The sequence below is a fragment of the Nannobrachium achirus genome (genome assembly GCF_963921795.1).
Source record: "Nannobrachium achirus genome assembly, chromosome: 14".
Taxonomy (NCBI): Eukaryota; Metazoa; Chordata; class Actinopteri; order Myctophiformes; family Myctophidae; genus Nannobrachium; species Nannobrachium achirus.
The window spans coordinates 901,681-919,070 of record NC_137821.1 but is presented as its reverse complement, the minus strand read 5'-3'; the positions used below and the strand labels follow the sequence as shown (position 1 = coordinate 919,070).

General features: G+C 37.7%; 1 protein-coding gene across 5 annotated transcripts in view; it reads left to right on the top strand.

The window, feature by feature from the left end:
• eno3 (enolase 3, (beta, muscle)) overlaps positions 1-15,315 on the top strand; it is a 28,436-nt gene extending 13,121 nt beyond the window's left edge. For 4 of the 5 annotated variants that reach the window (XM_080741251.1, XM_080741253.1, XM_080741255.1 and 1 more), the window contains 10 exons: positions 1,129-1,262; positions 1,782-1,898; positions 2,679-2,784; positions 5,620-5,817; positions 6,314-6,390; positions 7,767-7,891; positions 8,693-8,801; positions 9,287-9,345; positions 12,268-12,362; positions 15,178-15,315. In XM_080741251.1, the coding sequence (XP_080597377.1) occupies positions 1,129-1,262; positions 1,782-1,898; positions 2,679-2,784; positions 5,620-5,817; positions 6,314-6,390; positions 7,767-7,891; positions 8,693-8,801; positions 9,287-9,345; positions 12,268-12,340 (998 nt within the window). In that variant the 3' untranslated portion in view covers positions 12,341-12,362; positions 15,178-15,315. The remainder of the gene's footprint in view (positions 1-1,128; positions 1,263-1,781; positions 1,899-2,678; positions 2,785-5,619; positions 5,818-6,313; positions 6,391-7,766; positions 7,892-8,692; positions 8,802-9,286; positions 9,346-12,267; positions 12,363-15,177) is intronic. The other variant, XM_080741252.1, reaches the window with a different exon arrangement.
• The last annotated feature ends 2,075 nt before the right edge of the window (positions 15,316-17,390 follow it).

Below are 17,390 nucleotides of genomic sequence, written 5' to 3'. Positions count from 1 at the left end.
CAGAAAAGTTCAGAGAACTAAGTAATCGCATGTTGGGTCAAAACGTCCTGTTTTCTATGGACCATAACTTACACACAGAGCATCATGTTTTCTATGGACCATAGCTTACACACAGAGCATCATGTTTTCTATGGACCATAGCTTACACACAGAGCATCATGTTTTCTATGGACCATAGCTTACACACAGAGCATCATGTTTTCTATGGACCATAACTTACACACAGAGCATCATGTTTTCTATGGACCATAACTTACACACAGAGCATCATGTTTTCTATGGACCATAGCTTACACACAGAGCATCATGTTTTCTATGGACCATAACTTACACACAGAGCATCATGTTTTCTATGGACCATAACTTACACACAGAGCATCATGTTTTCTATGGACCATAGCTTACACACAGAGCATCATGTTTTCTATGGACCATAGCTTACACACGGAGCATCATGTTTTCTATGGACCATAGCTTACACACAGAGCATCATGTTTTCTATGGACCATAACTTACACACGGAGCATCATGTTTTCTATGGACCATAACTTACACACAGAGCATCATGTTTTCTATGGACCATAACTTACACACAGAGCATCATGTTTTCTATGGACCATAACTTACACACAGAGGATCATGTTTTCTATGGACCATAACTTACACACAGAGCATCATGTTTTCTATGGACCATAACTTACACACAGAGCATCATGTTTTCTATGGACCATAACTTACACACAGATCATGTTTTCTATGGACCATAACTTACACACAGAGCATCATGTTTTCTATGGACCATAACTTACACACAGATCATGTTTTCTATGGACCATAACTTACACACAGATCATGTTTTCTATGGACCATAACTTACACACAGAGCATCGCGGTTGGATTATTTTCTTCTCTGCGTAAAAGTAAAGACTTTGGGCGGTCGTGGACGGGAACACCTGTTAGTTTAGTGGTCATGGTATTAAAACCATGGCAGCATACAGTAAGTGTTAACCCTGTGTCTCCCCGTGTCTCCCTGTGTCTCCCTGTGTCTCCCTGTGTGTGTGTGTGTGTGTGTGTGTGTGTGTGTGTGTGTGTGTGTGTGTGTGTGTGTGTGTGTGTGTGTGTGTGCAGCTAAGTTTGGAGCCAATGCCATCCTGGGCGTGTCCCTGGCTGTGTGCAAGGCCGGAGCAGCAGAGAAGGGCGTTCCTCTGTACCGTCACATCGCTGACCTGGCAGGTCACAAGGAGGTCATCCTGCCTGTCCCTGTGAGTACAGGTCAAAGGTCATCCTGCCTGTCCCTGTGGGTCAAGGTCAACCTAGTGAAGGAGTAGCTCACCCCCAGATTTTATTTTTCTATTGATTACTAACACCATGGAGACTTGAGTTCAATAATATATATAAACAAAAATGTGATTATAGTAAATTTACCTCCATTGACCAAACCCTTTTGGGTCCCCATCCGGAAACAACAGGGTTAATGTATTATAATACATTTCTTTTGTTAGGAATTGCCACAAAAAACTAAAAAAAATAATATTGAACTCCATGGTGTGAGTAATCAATGGAAAAAAAGAAAAAACTAATTCTGGGGGTGAGCTACTCCTTTAAGGTCATCGTCTTTGTCCCTGTTTTCTTAGAATTTCTATTTCTTCCATGTGATGTATTGATTGTAAGGCTTTACATGGCTGTCATGTTGGATACGACATGAAACCAAAAGCCTAGAATCTAAACCTCTCCCCTCTCCTCTCCTCCCCCCCCCCCCCCTCCCCCCCCCCCCCCCCCAGGCCTTCAATGTGATCAACGGTGGCAGCCATGCTGGAAACAAGCTGGCCATGCAGGAGTTCATGATCCTGCCTGTCGGTGCAAACAACTTCCATGAAGCCATGAGGATCGGAGCTGAGGTAAACATATACACCTTTATAAACTCTTTATGAACCCTTTATAAACCCTTTATAAACATTATTATAAATATTATTATAAACATTATTATAAATATAAACAACTTCCATGAAGCCATGAGGATCGGAGCTGAGGTAAAGAATAATTCATTATATTTAAAGCTATACTGTGTAAGTTGCTAGACTAGTGGTCAGTAGCGGTATTGCTTTTTTTCGGCCGTTTTTCGCCCGGAGTCGCCGCGGACCACCGGAGCGGGGCCGCAAACCACCGCGACCGATACGAATCCATAGAGGGGTAGAACGTAATTTTCTGACCAGGATTTGGGGATTAAGAGGTTAAGAATCCTTCACCATGGTAAACACTGTAGCTGAGCGAGGCTACTTCCTGAAGACACGGCAGATACGCTGTGATTGGCCGGTAGGGTATCATGTGTGTATGATCCGCGATGTGATTGGCCAACGTATACACAACGTATACAGATGATGCAGATGACGTCATTTTTCCCGCGAAATCCGGTCCCCGGCCAGGATCATATAAAGAGAAGGCTTTAGAAGCTGAAAATAACGGAGTGGGTGTTCTAAAACGTTAGCGATTTAACAGTTAGGACAATTTTAAGATTAGTTTTATAAAAAAAGTTACGTGGTATAACTTTTACTTTATAAAGTTTATAAAGTTTATAAACCCTTTATCATTATAAAGTATTGATGTATTGTATTGACATGTAATCTATTCCATTACCAGGTTATCATAATGTATTGATATGTAATCTATTCCATTACCAGGTGTACCACAACCTGAAGAACGTCATCAAGGCCAAGTACGGTAAAGACGCCACCAACGTTGGAGACGAGGGCGGCTTCGCCCCCAACATCCTGGAGAACAACGAGGGTGAGACCCCTAACCGTTATGCTAACCCTAACCTTAACCTTAACCTTAACCTTAACCTAACCCTATAAACATTATGTTACTGTATACACATTAAAGTTATATTAATATTATATAAACGTTATGTTACTGTATAAACATTATGTTACTGTATACACATTAAAGTTATATTAATATTATATAAACGTTATGTTACTGTATAAACATTATGTTACTGTATACACATTAAAGTTATATTAATATTATATAAACGTTATGTTACTGTATAAACATTAAATTAAAGTTATATTAATATTATATAAACATTATGTTACTGTAAACACATTAAATTAAAGTTATATTAATATTATATAAACATTATGTTACTGTATACACATTAAAGTTATATTAATATTATATAAACGTTATGTTACTGTATACACATTAAAGTTATATTAATATTATATAAACGTTATGTTACTGTATAAACATTAAATTAAAGTTATATTAATATTATATAAACATTATGTTACTGTATACACATTAAAGTTATATTAATATTATATAAACATTATGTTACTGTATACACATTAAAGTTATATTAATATTATATAAACGTTATGTTACTGTATAAACATTAAATTAAAGTTATATTAATATTATATAAACATTATGTTACTGTATACACATTAAAGTTATATTAATATTATATAAACGTTATGTTACTGTATAAACATTAAATTAAAGTTATATTAATATTATATAAACATTATGTTACTGTATACACATTAAAGTTATATTAATATTATATAAACATTATGTTACTGTATAAACATTAAATTAAAGACGAGGGCGGCTTCGCCCCCAACATCCTGGAGAACAACGAGGGTGAGACGGCTTTATATAAGATCATCATCAGGATAAAAATGTTATGTTACTGTATACACATTAAATTAAAGTTATATTGACATCATATTGATGTTATGTTACTGTATACACATTAAATTAAAGTTATATTGACATCATATTGATGTTATGTTACTGTATACACATTAAATTAAAGTTATATTGACATCATATTGATGTTATGTTACTGTATACACATTAAATTAAAGTTATATTGACATCATATTGATGTTATGTTACTGTATACACATTAAATTAAAGTTATATTGACATCATATTGATGTTATGTTACTGTATACACATTAAATTAAAGTTATATTGACATTATATTGATGTTATGTTACTGTATACACATTAAATTAAAGTTATATTGACATCATATTGATGTTATGTTACTGTATACACATTAAATTAAAGTTATATTGACATTATATTGATGTTATGTTACTGTATACACATTAAATTAAAGTTATATTGACATTATATTGATGTTATGTTACTGTATACACATTAAATTAAAGTTATATTGACATTATATTGATGTTATGTTACTGTATACACATTAAATTAAAGTTATATTGACATTATATTGATGTTATGTTACTGTATACACATTAAATTAAAGTTATATTGACATTATATTGATGTTATGTTACTGTATACACATTAAATTAAAGTTATATTGACATCATATTGATGTTATGTTACTGTATACACATTAAATTAAAGTTATATTGACATTATATTGATGTTATGTTACTGCATCCACATTAAATTAAAGTTATATTGACATTATATTGATGTTATGTTACTGTATACACATTAAATTAAAGTTATATTGACATCATATTGATGTTATGTTACTGTATACACATTAAATTAAAGTTATATTGACATCATATTGATGTTATGTTACTGTATACACATTAAATTAAAGTTATATTGACATCATATTGATGTTATGTTACTGTATACACATTAAATTAAAGTTATATTGACATCATATTGATGTTATGTTACTGTATACACATTAAATTAAAGTTATATTGACATTATATTGATGTTATGTTACTGCATCCACATTAAATTAAAGTTATATTGACATTATATTGATGTTATGTTACTGTATACACATTAAATTAAAGTTATATTGACATCATATTGATGTTATGTTACTGTATACACATTAAATTAAAGTTATATTGACATCATATTGATGTTATGTTACTGTATACACATTAAATTAAAGTTATATTGACATCATATTGATGTTATGTTACTGTATACACATTAAATTAAAGTTATATTGACATCATATTGATGTTATGTTACTGTATACACATTAAATTAAAGTTATATTGACATTATATTGATGTTATGTTACTGTATACACATTAAATTAAAGTTATATTGACATCATATTGATGTTATGTTACTGTATACACATTAAATTAAAGTTATATTGACATCATATTGATGTTATGTTACTGTATACACATTAAATTAAAGTTATATTGACATCATATTGATGTTATGTTACTGCATCCACATTAAATTAAAGTTATATTGACATCATATTGATGTTATGTTACTGTATACACATTAAATTAAAGTTATATTGACATTATATTGATGTTATGTTACTGCATCCACATTAAATTAAAGTTATATTGACATCATATTGATGTTATGTTACTGCATCCACATTAAATTAAAGTTATATTGACATCATATTGACGTTATGTTACTGTATAAACATTATATTAACATGATATTAATGTGATATGGTAGCTCTGGAGCTGCTGAAGTCAGCCATTGAGAAGGCCGGCTACCCTGATAAGATCATCATTAGGATATAAACATTATGTTACTGTATTAACATGATATTTATGTTATATTAACATGATATTAATGTTATATTAACATGATATTAATGTTATATTAACATCATAGCTCTTGAGCTGCTGAAGTCAGCCATTGAGAAGGCCGGCTACCCTGATAAGATCATCATCGGTATGGACGTCGCCGCCTCCGAGTTCTACAAGAATGGAAAGTACGACCTTGACTTCAAGTCACCCGACGACCCCAACAGGCACATCACTGGAGAACAGCTTGGAGATCTGTACAAGAGCTTCATCAAGGGATACCCTGGTGAATACACATGTTTATCATATATAGATCTGTTATATAGATCTGTACAAGAGCTTCATCAAGGGTTACCCTGGTGAATACACATGTTTATCATATATAGATCTGTTATATAGATCTGTACAAGAGCTTCATCAAGGGTTACCCTGGTGAATACACATGTTTATCATATATAGATCTGTTATATAGATCTGTACAAGAGCTTCATCAAGGGTTACCCTGGTGAATACACATGTTTATCATATATAGATCTGTTATATAGATCTGTACAAGAGCTTCATCAAGGGTTACCCTGGTGAATACACATGTTTATCATATATAGATCTGTTATATAGATCTGTACAAGAGCTTCATCAAGGGTTACCCTGGTGAATACACATGTTTATCATATATAGATCTGTTATATAGATCTGTACAAGAGCTTCATCAAGGGATACCCTGGTGAATACACATGTTTATGGTATATAGATCTAGTAACTCTCTCTCTCTCTCTCTCCAGTCATGTCCATTGAGGATCCATTCGACCAGGATGACTGGGAGAACTGGAGCAAGTTCACCAACTCTGTAGATATCCAGGTGAGACAGACAGACAGACAGACAGACAGACAGACAGACAGACAGACAGACAGACAGACAGACAGACAGACAGACAGACAGACACAAACTAAGTTAGTTCATATTGGGGAACCATGAACTATGAACTATGAAATGAACTAGTTCATTTTAGAAGTTGTGAACCTGAATTTGAACTTGTTCATGTAGAAAGTCAACTTTCCCAACACTGGGCTCTACGTCCTCCTGGTGGGGGCTCCTCATGGCAGCTCAGTCAGGATAGGATAAGACAGTACGTCCTCCTGGTGGGGGCTCCTCATGGCAGCTCAGTCAGGATAGGATACAACAGTACGTCCTCCTGGTGGGGGCTCCTCATGGCAGCTCAGTCAGGATAGGATACAACAGTACGTCCTCCTGGTGGGGGCTCCTCATGGCAGCTCAGTCAGGATAGGATACAACAGTACGTCCTCCTGGTGGGGGCTCCTCATGGCAGCTCAGTCAGGATAGGATACGACGGCAGCGACAACACAGACATGTTTCAATCAACAGGCGTAACGACTGAATTGGGGAGAAAAATAGTTCAAAATAACAGTTAAGTTCTATAGGTGGCAGGACCTGACAGGGACATTAGATCTATATGTCACAGTGATGGGTCCTAACAGTGTGATTATGTTCTATAGGTCGTTGGTGATGAACTCACTGTGACACTAGATCTATATATCATAGTAATGGGTCCTAACAGTGTGATTATGTTCTATAGGTCGTTGGTGATGACCTGACAGTGACAGTAGATCTATATATCATAGTGATGGGTCCTAACAGTGTGATTATGTTCTATAGGTCGTTGGTGATGACCTGACAGTGACAGTAGATCTATATATCATAGTAATGGGTCCTAACAGTGTGATTATGTTCTATAGGTCGTTGGTGATGACCTGACAGTGACAGTAGATCTATATATCATAGTGATGGGTCCTAACAGTGTGATTATGTTCTATAGGTCGTTGGTGATGACCTGACAGTGACAGTAGATCTATATATCATAGTGATGGGTCCTAACAGTGTGATTATGTTCTATAGGTCGTTGGTGATGACCTGACAGTGACACTAGATCTATATGTCACAGTGATGGGTCCTAACAGTGTGATTATGTTCTATAGGTCGTTGGTGATGACCTGACAGTGACAGTAGATCTATATATCATAGTAATGGGTCCTAACAGTGTGATTATGTTCTATAGGTCGTTGGTGATGACCTGACAGTGACAGTAGATCTATATATCATAGTGATGGGTCCTAACAGTGTGATTATGTTCTATAGGTCGTTGGTGATGACCTGACAGTGACAGTAGATCTATATGTCATAGTAATGGGTTCTAACAGTGTGATTATGTTCTATAGGTCGTTGGTGATGACCTGACAGTGACCAACCCCAAGCGCATCCAGTCTGCTGTTGAGAAGAAGGCCTGCAACTGTCTTCTGTTGAAAGTCAACCAGATCGGCTCCGTCACCGAGTCTATCAAGGCGTGAGTAGACTTGGAGATCTGTTATTAGATCAGATACAGAGTCTATCAAGGCATGAGTAGACTTGGAGATCTGTTATTAGATCAGATACAGAGTCTATCAAGGCGTGAGTAGACTTGGAGATCTGTTATTAGATCAGATACAGAGTCTATCAAGGCGTGAGTAGACTTGGAGATCTGTTATTAGATCAGATACAGAGTCTATCAAGGCGAGAGTACACTTGGAGATCTGTTATTAGATCAGATACAGAGTCTATCAAGGCGTGAGTAGACTTGGAGATCTGTTATTAGATCAGATACAGAGTCTATCAAGGCGTGAGTACACTTGGAGATCTGTTATTAGATCAGATACAGAGTCTATCGAGGTGTGAGTAGACTTGGAGATCTGTTGCTAGATCAGATACAGAGAGTAGATCTATAATCATGCTGGTAGACCAGGCATTTTCTGCAGTTTTGCAGACAGATTTTCATTCATTTCTCTCAGTTCCAATGCATCCCTAATGGATGGTAGGCTTATGCATAAAGTGAGTGGCAAATCGAGTGGCAAAGTGAGTTTAACGTCGATTAATGCAATCAGATAGGACTTTTCTGTGTGGATGTTTGGGCTGTCAAGACGCGCATTCCCTCTATAGCTATTTTTTTTCCAGGTGCATTGTGTGATGTCTTTCTTTCTCTCTCTCTCTCCCTCCCTCTCCCTCTCTCCCTCTCTCTCTCTCTCTCTCTCTCTCCCTCTCTCTCTCTTTCTCTCTCTCTCTCTCTCTCCCTCTCTCTCTCTCTCTCTCCCTCTCCCTCTCTCTCTCTCAGGTGTAAGCTGGCTCAGAGCAACGGCTGGGGAGTGATGGTGAGCCACCGCTCCGGAGAGACCGAAGATACCTTCATCTCCGACCTGGTGGTGGGACTGTGTACTGGACAGGTAATTACTGCCACCTAGTGGCTGGTGGTGGTGCTGTGTAGTGGACAGGTGATCACCATGATGCCACACACACAGACTGATGATGAGTATCCGACATGAGAAGCGATAAAGCGGAAGTGAAGCCTCCTCCACACTTCCCTTTAGTTTCTACAGTCGCGCACTTTTATCCTACCACGAATAAAAATCATCTAAGCATATTTAGCTTTGCTGCTTAGCAGAAATGATACTTTAAAACATCGTTTTGTGAACGGAAATGCCAGCTTCCAATAGGCTACTATATCTATTCAGAGATTGTGGAATAGTTGTCTGACTACGCCAGACTAACATCAGCACTACACCACCAGTACACATCAAACATTCCCCAACCACCTGTAGCCTATATCTCTGTACACCACCATTCATGAAGGGTTAAATGATGCTGGTTGCTGCTGCTAGCGTGAACGTAGCGTCCTGGTTTACTGAGTGTCTGTCCTTCCGTCCCTCAGATCAAGACCGGCGCCCCCTGCAGGTCAGAGCGTCTGGCCAAGTACAACCAGCTGATGAGGTGAGTGGTCTTCATCATCATCTTCATCATCATCCTCCATGAAAGATGAACATCAGCTCGTAAACACCTCTAGCACCATGGAGACTACGTTATAAACTAGTTAACTGTTTATCTTTGTAAACACTTCTAGACTAGCATGAAGCACTATGTGTACTAACCTCTCTGCTAACATGGAGCACTACATTTACTAACTTCACTAGCTAGTTAACTAACTAGTAAACACTTCTCCACTAATATGGAACACTACATTTACTAACTAGTTCACTAGCTGGCTAACTATTTATTTAGTAAAAACGTACCCGCTAACATGGAGCACTATACATTTACTAACTAGTTCACTAGCTGGTTAACTGGTGAACACTTCTCTGCTAACTTTGAGCACTAAATGTACTAACTAGTTAACTATTTATCTAGTAAACGCTTCTCCACTAACTTGGAACACTACATTTACCAACTAGTGTTTCATTTCCGACGTATTTCCAAGTGCAACGGGAATCGTGCGTGTGTCTCAACCAATCACAGCGATGAGGGGGCGGTCTCAAAATGCGTCTCAACGAATCACAGCGATGTCTTTTGGGGCATGCAGAGTACCACCATCTGCCTGGAGGTCACGCTAGATAAAACATAAATGATATCAAACTCAGTCAGAGCTGAGAGAAAGCCTCAAACGCTTTCAGAAACATATTTTATTTAACATACTGTTTAAAAAGGAACTAACGTCATTTGTAACGTCGCGGCAGAGGCCATGTTTGTTGACGCTCAACAAGCATGTCATGATACTATTGGTTGAAAGTTAACGCTATTCGCTGCTATAATAATGCATGCCGTTTTTTGTTTTTTGCTTGACAAAAAGTGAAACAATTTTTTTCAATTTCAGTTCACCTGTAAACCTTTCTCTGCGAGCATCTTGTAAACCGGTTAGGGACCGTTCAATATTTGTGGGAGGAAAACAATGGAGGGTCAACTTTTTACAATTATATATATAATGTTTTAATTTGAGTCCAGGTGAGGCTCATAGGCTATAAAACATAATGAATCAAATGTATAAACACACAGCCTTTACAGTAGCCTATACAAGGTGAAATACATTTTCTTTACAGTAGCCTATACAAGGTGAAATACATTTTCTTTACAGTAGCCTATACAAGGTGAAATACATTTTCTTTACAGTAGCCTATACAAGGTGAAATACATTTTCTTTACAGTAGCCTATACAAGGTGAAATACATTTTCTTTACAGTAGCCTATACAAGGTGAAATACATTTTCTTTACAGTAGCCTATACAAGGTGAAATACATTTCCCAAGAAAGTGAACATGACATTTTAACCTAATCTGAACCACCATTACAACAATATATATATATACAATAATAATAGTTTATGGATTTCCATGCTCTTCTGGTGTCTTTAGGAAGTCTGATCTTTACCAAAGCTGCCTGCATTAAAGGCAACATTTAGTTTGTATTGTTTGGTGGGGAATCACAGGTATATGAATATATATATACACATGAATACATGTGGGGAATCACATGTATATGTATATATATATACACATGAATACATGTGGGGAATCACATGTATATGTATATATATATACACATGAATACATGTGGGGAATCACATGTATATGTATATATATATACACATGAATACATGTGGGGAATCACATGTATATGTATATATATATACACATGAATACATGTGGGGAATCACATGTATATGTATATATATATACACATGAATACATGTGGGGAATCACATGTATATGTATATATATATACACATGAATACATGTGGGGAATCACATGTATAGTTATAGGTATAGGTATATAATCACATGTATATGCACACAAGAGCAGTACAGTACCAATAAAGAGAAGGTGCATCAATAGAGGGAATCACATGAATACATGTGAGGAATCACATGTATTCACCAGAGGGGTTCAATCACATGTATTCATAATAATCATATATTATTATAACTATAATAACTATAATCACTATATTATTACTATTACTATAATGTATTCACCAGAGGGGTTCAAGGAAGGCTTGTTTTCCAGTACATCAGAGCATGGTAACATCCTCCAGTTCATCCTCTCATTATAAATATGAACGGTCCCTCATCTTGTAAAACAGTTCCTAGGTTTTACTAACTGGTTCTTTACCACAGGGGTCTTCAGCAGGGGGTCCGGGACCCCCAGGGGGTCCTCAGAGTTTCCAAACAAATGTGTAAACAAACAGTTAACTTACACAAACAAACCTAAGTGCTAAAAGTGCTAGCATCACTTGTTAGCAACCCATAGTATCTACCTACCTACCTACCTACCTACCTACCTACCTACCTACCTACCTACCTACCTACCTACCTTCCTACCTACCTACCTACCTACCTACCTACCTACCTACCTACCTACCTACCTTCCTACCTCCCCACCCACCCACCTACCTACCTACCTAACTACCTAATCAGCCAGATAGCTTTGAGAAGCTCTAGACCTTAGAGGACCAGGGGAAGACCTTCTCTGAGGGGTCCTTAGAGGACCAGGGGAAGACCTTCTCTGAGGGGTCCTTAGAGGACCAGGGGAAGACCTTCTCTGAGGGGTCCTTAGAGGACCAGGGGAAGACCTTCTCTGAGGGGTCCTTAGAGGACCAGGGGAAGACCTTCTCTGAGGGGTCCTTGGCCTGACTGAAGACCCCTGCCATGCGTTGTGAGCTTGTAGATCTAATACACCGGTCGTGTGAGCTTGTAGATCTAATACACAACTCATGCTGCACCGTGATGCTACCGTCAGCGCACGACACCGTCGTACGACGAACTTCTAAAATAAACAAAAACTAAACCAGCACAAAAAAGAAAACGGTGAGCCGTCAAAGTCCTGACCTTTCCTGACCTTGATGTTGACCTTTGGCCTCTCCAGGATTGAGGAGGAGTTGGGATTCACTAGGGCAAGATTCGCCGGAAGGGACTTCCGTCACCCCAAGATCCACTAAAGATCCACTAAAGAGCTGACAGGTGTGAACCAACAAACTAACAAACGAATGGTTCACCTGCTCTCCATTTTGCCATGCATTCACTAGTTAATAATTCACTAGTTAACAATTCACTAGTTAACAATTCACTAGTTAACAATTCACTAGTTAACAATTCTCTTGTTAACGATTCCATTCTGCTATGCATCATGATGCGTTCACGGTTCACTTGCGATTCACTTGCCAACGATCCGAAGTGCTTTTTTAACGCTCAGCGGTAACGGACGATTCTCCGAGTGTTCTTGTAATAAGGTACCAAAGTAAGGTTTCACATTGAGTCGACGGTAAGGCAGGGCACCGCGAAAAAAAACCTCAGTGTTAATTTAACTCAACGAAGCCTCGTCCAACGACGGTGTCGCTCACTGAACAGAACGGAACAGCAGATCTTCAAGCTCATAACGCGTCGCGTCGCAATGTGTTGTGAGCTCGCAGGTCCGCCGTGTGCCTGTAGATCTGATGTGTGCTTGTAGATCTGCCGTCTTCAATTGTGAGCTTGTAGATTTGAAGTTAAATTAACACTGATTATTATTTGTATTTTTATTTATTTTTCATTAGCGGCTTAAACACGATACCTAACGAGCCGACCGCCACCGACCGCAAGCTAACCTTAAAAGATGTAGCCTAAACTATTACTCCACGCTATATTCTAAAGCTATATGCTAACACTATTTAACGTAGTCCCTGCTGTAGGCTAAAGCTAAATGCTAATGCTATTTAACATAATCCACACCATCGGCTAAAGCTAAATGCTAATTCTAATTGTGTTCTGGATTGATATGATTGAACCATAGAACTAAAACATTTTTTTTTTTAAACTGTGTCTCCATTTAAAAAGTAACAACCTAATATTAGCCTTAGCGTTTATTTACCATATATGGTGTATGTTGTATTTCATCACTTAATCATAGTGTATAGCATTAAATCAAGATAAACAAGATAATGCATTTGTTATTATTGAATGCGAGGTAAATTCCTTCACCTCGACAGTCGTAAACTATAAAGGTGTTTTTAAATAAATCCTGTTGCATGTAGCCTAGTATTGTCAGCGCACAATTCAATGCGATGAAAGTTTTAAAATCACCAATTAACGTTAGTAGGCTATAATGGTTTATGTAACATAACTGTATCCATAATGTATCCATAATGTATCCATAATGGTTTATGTAAGGTAACTTTATATCCAGGCAGAATCATCCTCGTCCACATTGTGATGCATCTTAAGATCCTAACACAGCAGGAGAGAACATTAACATCTACATTATCTACTGTTGTTTCCTGTTGAGATCGGAGCATTTCATGTGGGGCAAGCTGCCCAGATCACACATGTCATACAAGCACCCTCAATGCAGTGCATTTGAAACTACATTGCAGTGCACGTCATGGGGTGATCACTGCTTGCCTCCTGTGAATTGTTTTATTTTAATTTGTGTTTATTTTTGTTGCTGAGTGGGGGTCAGCAGACAAAGTGAAGTGAGTGAGATGAGAAAAACAGGGTGAAATGTGCCATTCTCAACAGGAACATACAGCACGCATAGCATTAGATCTACGCGAGGGCCAAAACGCAAAACCTCCTATCTGTGACTATTTCTAGTCACATGACATTTTTGGCTAAATGATGGGTCAGAAGGATGTTGCAGACAGGCTGACCAGGTGCAGCACAGCCTGTTGTCCTCATTTCAAGTGAAATACAAAAATCATGACATTTGCAGAGAGGTGGTTTTGCGCTTTGGCCATATCTACATCATATGTACATACAGTATGCATAGCATTAAATCTACATTATCTACATCATATGTAGGCTAGTACATACATACCCATAGCATTAAAAAGCAGCAGGCAGGTTAGACATAAGGTAGGTCTACATAACTGTATGTACATAAAGAAATATATTCTCCTGTTGTGTAAGGATGTTTAGAATGGTTGATATTACACACACATCTATTCATCATCTCATCTCCTCTCCTCTCCTCTCCTCTCCTCTCCTCTCCTCTCCTCTATATTAGACGTCTAATACAGTGGTTCTCAACCTGTGGGTTGGGACCCCCAGGGGGGTCCACACATTATTTTTCGGGGTCCCCAGAAGATTAGCTTAATGTGCACCATTGTTTTCTCACTCAACAGTAAACAAAGCAACATAAAGTTTAAGTATAGAGGGTATCTGCACATTTCTAAAGTGACTTTTAAACATTGGCCAAATTGTCAAATTATGAGGCAGAAATTGAGCATGTAGATCTGCTATTTTCACAATAGAACCGTGATGTACAAAATGTAATGCCTCAACTCTTAGTGCTCGTCAGTACTATATAGATTGTTTAAAGTTGTCGTGGTCTGAAAAAGGTTGAGAACCACTGGTCTAAGTGTGGCAGTGTTGGGGAAGTTACTTTGAAAGTGTAACTTGTACAGTTACAAGTAACTCACCATGGCAGTAACTTGATCAAGTTAAAGTTATACCCATGGAGAAATGTAACTTATAAAGTTTCAAGTCACATAGAAAAAGTAACTTGAGTAACTTGAGTTACTTTTTTTCCAGCGTTAAATTGAGAATGTACATTTGGTGTACATGAAACAAAATATAATATCCTACAAAAAAAAGTCACATGCCAGCAGAAACATGCCTCTCAACTGAGTTTTGTTTTATTTAAAAAAGGTTGTCATTTTCTTTAGTAAACATCTGTGTTCCTAAAATAAAGTTAAAAAATAAGAAATGTATGATCTGTTGAGGACATTTGATCGTCAATCTTAACAAAACTTAAAATTTAAAATTTAACTAGTCTAACCTCTGTTCTTCTCTCCTCCAGGATCGAGGAGGAGTTAGGAGAAAAGTCCAAGTTCGCTGGAAAGGACTTCCGTCGTCCCAACATCAACTAGACTCCTCCCCCTCCTCCTCCCCCCTCCTCCCCCCACCATCACCACGACGACCCACCCACTGACAGCAACCCCGCCCCCCCCCCCTCTCTGGGCGGAGTCACAACCGCCAAATGACATGATTCCATTTCTTCACTGTTGTTTTATAATAGACCACACCCACACACACACACACACACACATACACATACACACACACACACACACCCACACACACACCTGTGTCAGTGTGAAATAAATAAAAAACATTAAAATAAAAAGTGCGGTCTGAGTGTTTTTCTTCCTGTATTGATAGACGGTAAAAGGATTACAGTAGACATTCTGTTACAGTACTAGTAGGTTTCTGCCTTCTTTAAAGGTATATTCAGTGATTGTATTTCATTCAAATAAAAATATAATTGGTATATTTTCCATTAATTCTCCTCACTACAATGTGTGCTGACCATATAAGGACTTCCACCATGGCCCGTGTTGCGAGCATAGCTAGATTCCGTTTTCAGAGGTGGCCAGCCAGTCCTCGACCAATCAGGGTAGAGTATGGCCGTAGTTATGTTATGTTTAGTTATGATGGTCAAAATAAAAGTTTTGAGAACCACAGTCGCTCTGAATTAAGAACGTCTGCTAAATGCCTAGATTGTAAACTACTGAGCTCATAAAATGCCACAGTCTGGTAGTAAATCAGTATCATACATATCCTGAAGCTGGAGACGTAGGCCTACCGATATTCAGTGATTGGGTCTAATGATCAAAACGAGAACATTATAATGGTGTAAGAAATCTATAAAAAACTAGACATTTCCACGCTGTGACAAGATGACCCCCGGCCACTTTCATTATCACTGAATACACCTTTAAAGGGATCCCTGCCTAATATGACAAATATGCCTTAATACATTATAATTGTCAATTTGTCCTCTATAAATACAATGTAAAATTAAAAACACCTTAATTATTTTATTTCTTCTAGAAATAGCTAATCTTTCACTCCACTCAAAAGGGGAAATGCCTGTCGCAAGTTGATGATGTCATAAATGTCATGTGTGATCTATCCCTATGGAATTTATGGCATGCATGTGAAAATAAAAACAAACTTAATACTTCCTATGGTTAATATGAGCATCAAATCAATATTTCTAACGTGTTTGTGTTTTATTTTTTATTTTTTTTGCACATGCATGCCATAAAAATGACACATGACATTTATGACATCATCAACTTGCGACAGGCATTTCCCCTATTGAGTGAAAGATTCGCTATTTCTAGAAGAAATAAAATAATCAAGGTGTTTTTAATTTTACATTGTAGTTATAGAGGACAATTATAATGTATTAAGGCATATTTGTCGTATTAGCCAGATATCCTTTTAAAGAAAATTTAAGTCTGCACACTGTTTACAATATTTATTAAAGAGGTGGTGCCATAGTTTTGTACTTTTTCAGTTTTTCATGTGTCTAGGAGGTTGAAAGTACTTCATTAGACCCCCTGGTGTGGTTTTTATGAGAAATGATGTATTCTCTTGGTATTTGTTTGTTTTCTCTTGGAGGCTGCCACCTTGTGGTCAAAAGTGTCAGTTAAAAAACACAGATACTAAGTATGTCACAGTATCAACTCCTCCCCTAATTACCATTCACCCAACACTGTGGGGTGTGGCTAACTTTAGCTGGGTCACCACCCACCATGACATCCATACATACTACTGAACTGGGGGTGTGGCCACATAAAAACCCAATTTTAACTCTTTCGGTATACTTTTTTGGAAAAAATCTTCCTCCTAGTATAATCATAATACCTGATAATCATGTTTTATAGGGGGGAAAAAATCATGGCAGTACCTCTTTAAAGAGGCGGTGCCATAGTTTTCACTCGTGGTTGTAATGTGCCGATTTACCTCCCTGTGTATTTTGGGTTTCTTCCTGAAAGCGTCAAAAAAAAGAGTCAAAATGCCCAACTGAAAAACCTAGATTTAATGACATCATAGAATCATCCCCTCCCCTTTTGCCATTCACCCAACACTGTGGGTGTGGCTAACTTCAGCTGGGTCACCACCCACCTAACCTCGCCTACCAGGCTTTGGTGATCGTTAACAACGGGCGGTTTGATCCGGTCTAGGCGGAAACCACAAGCCGGAGAAGCGACGTCGCTTTCC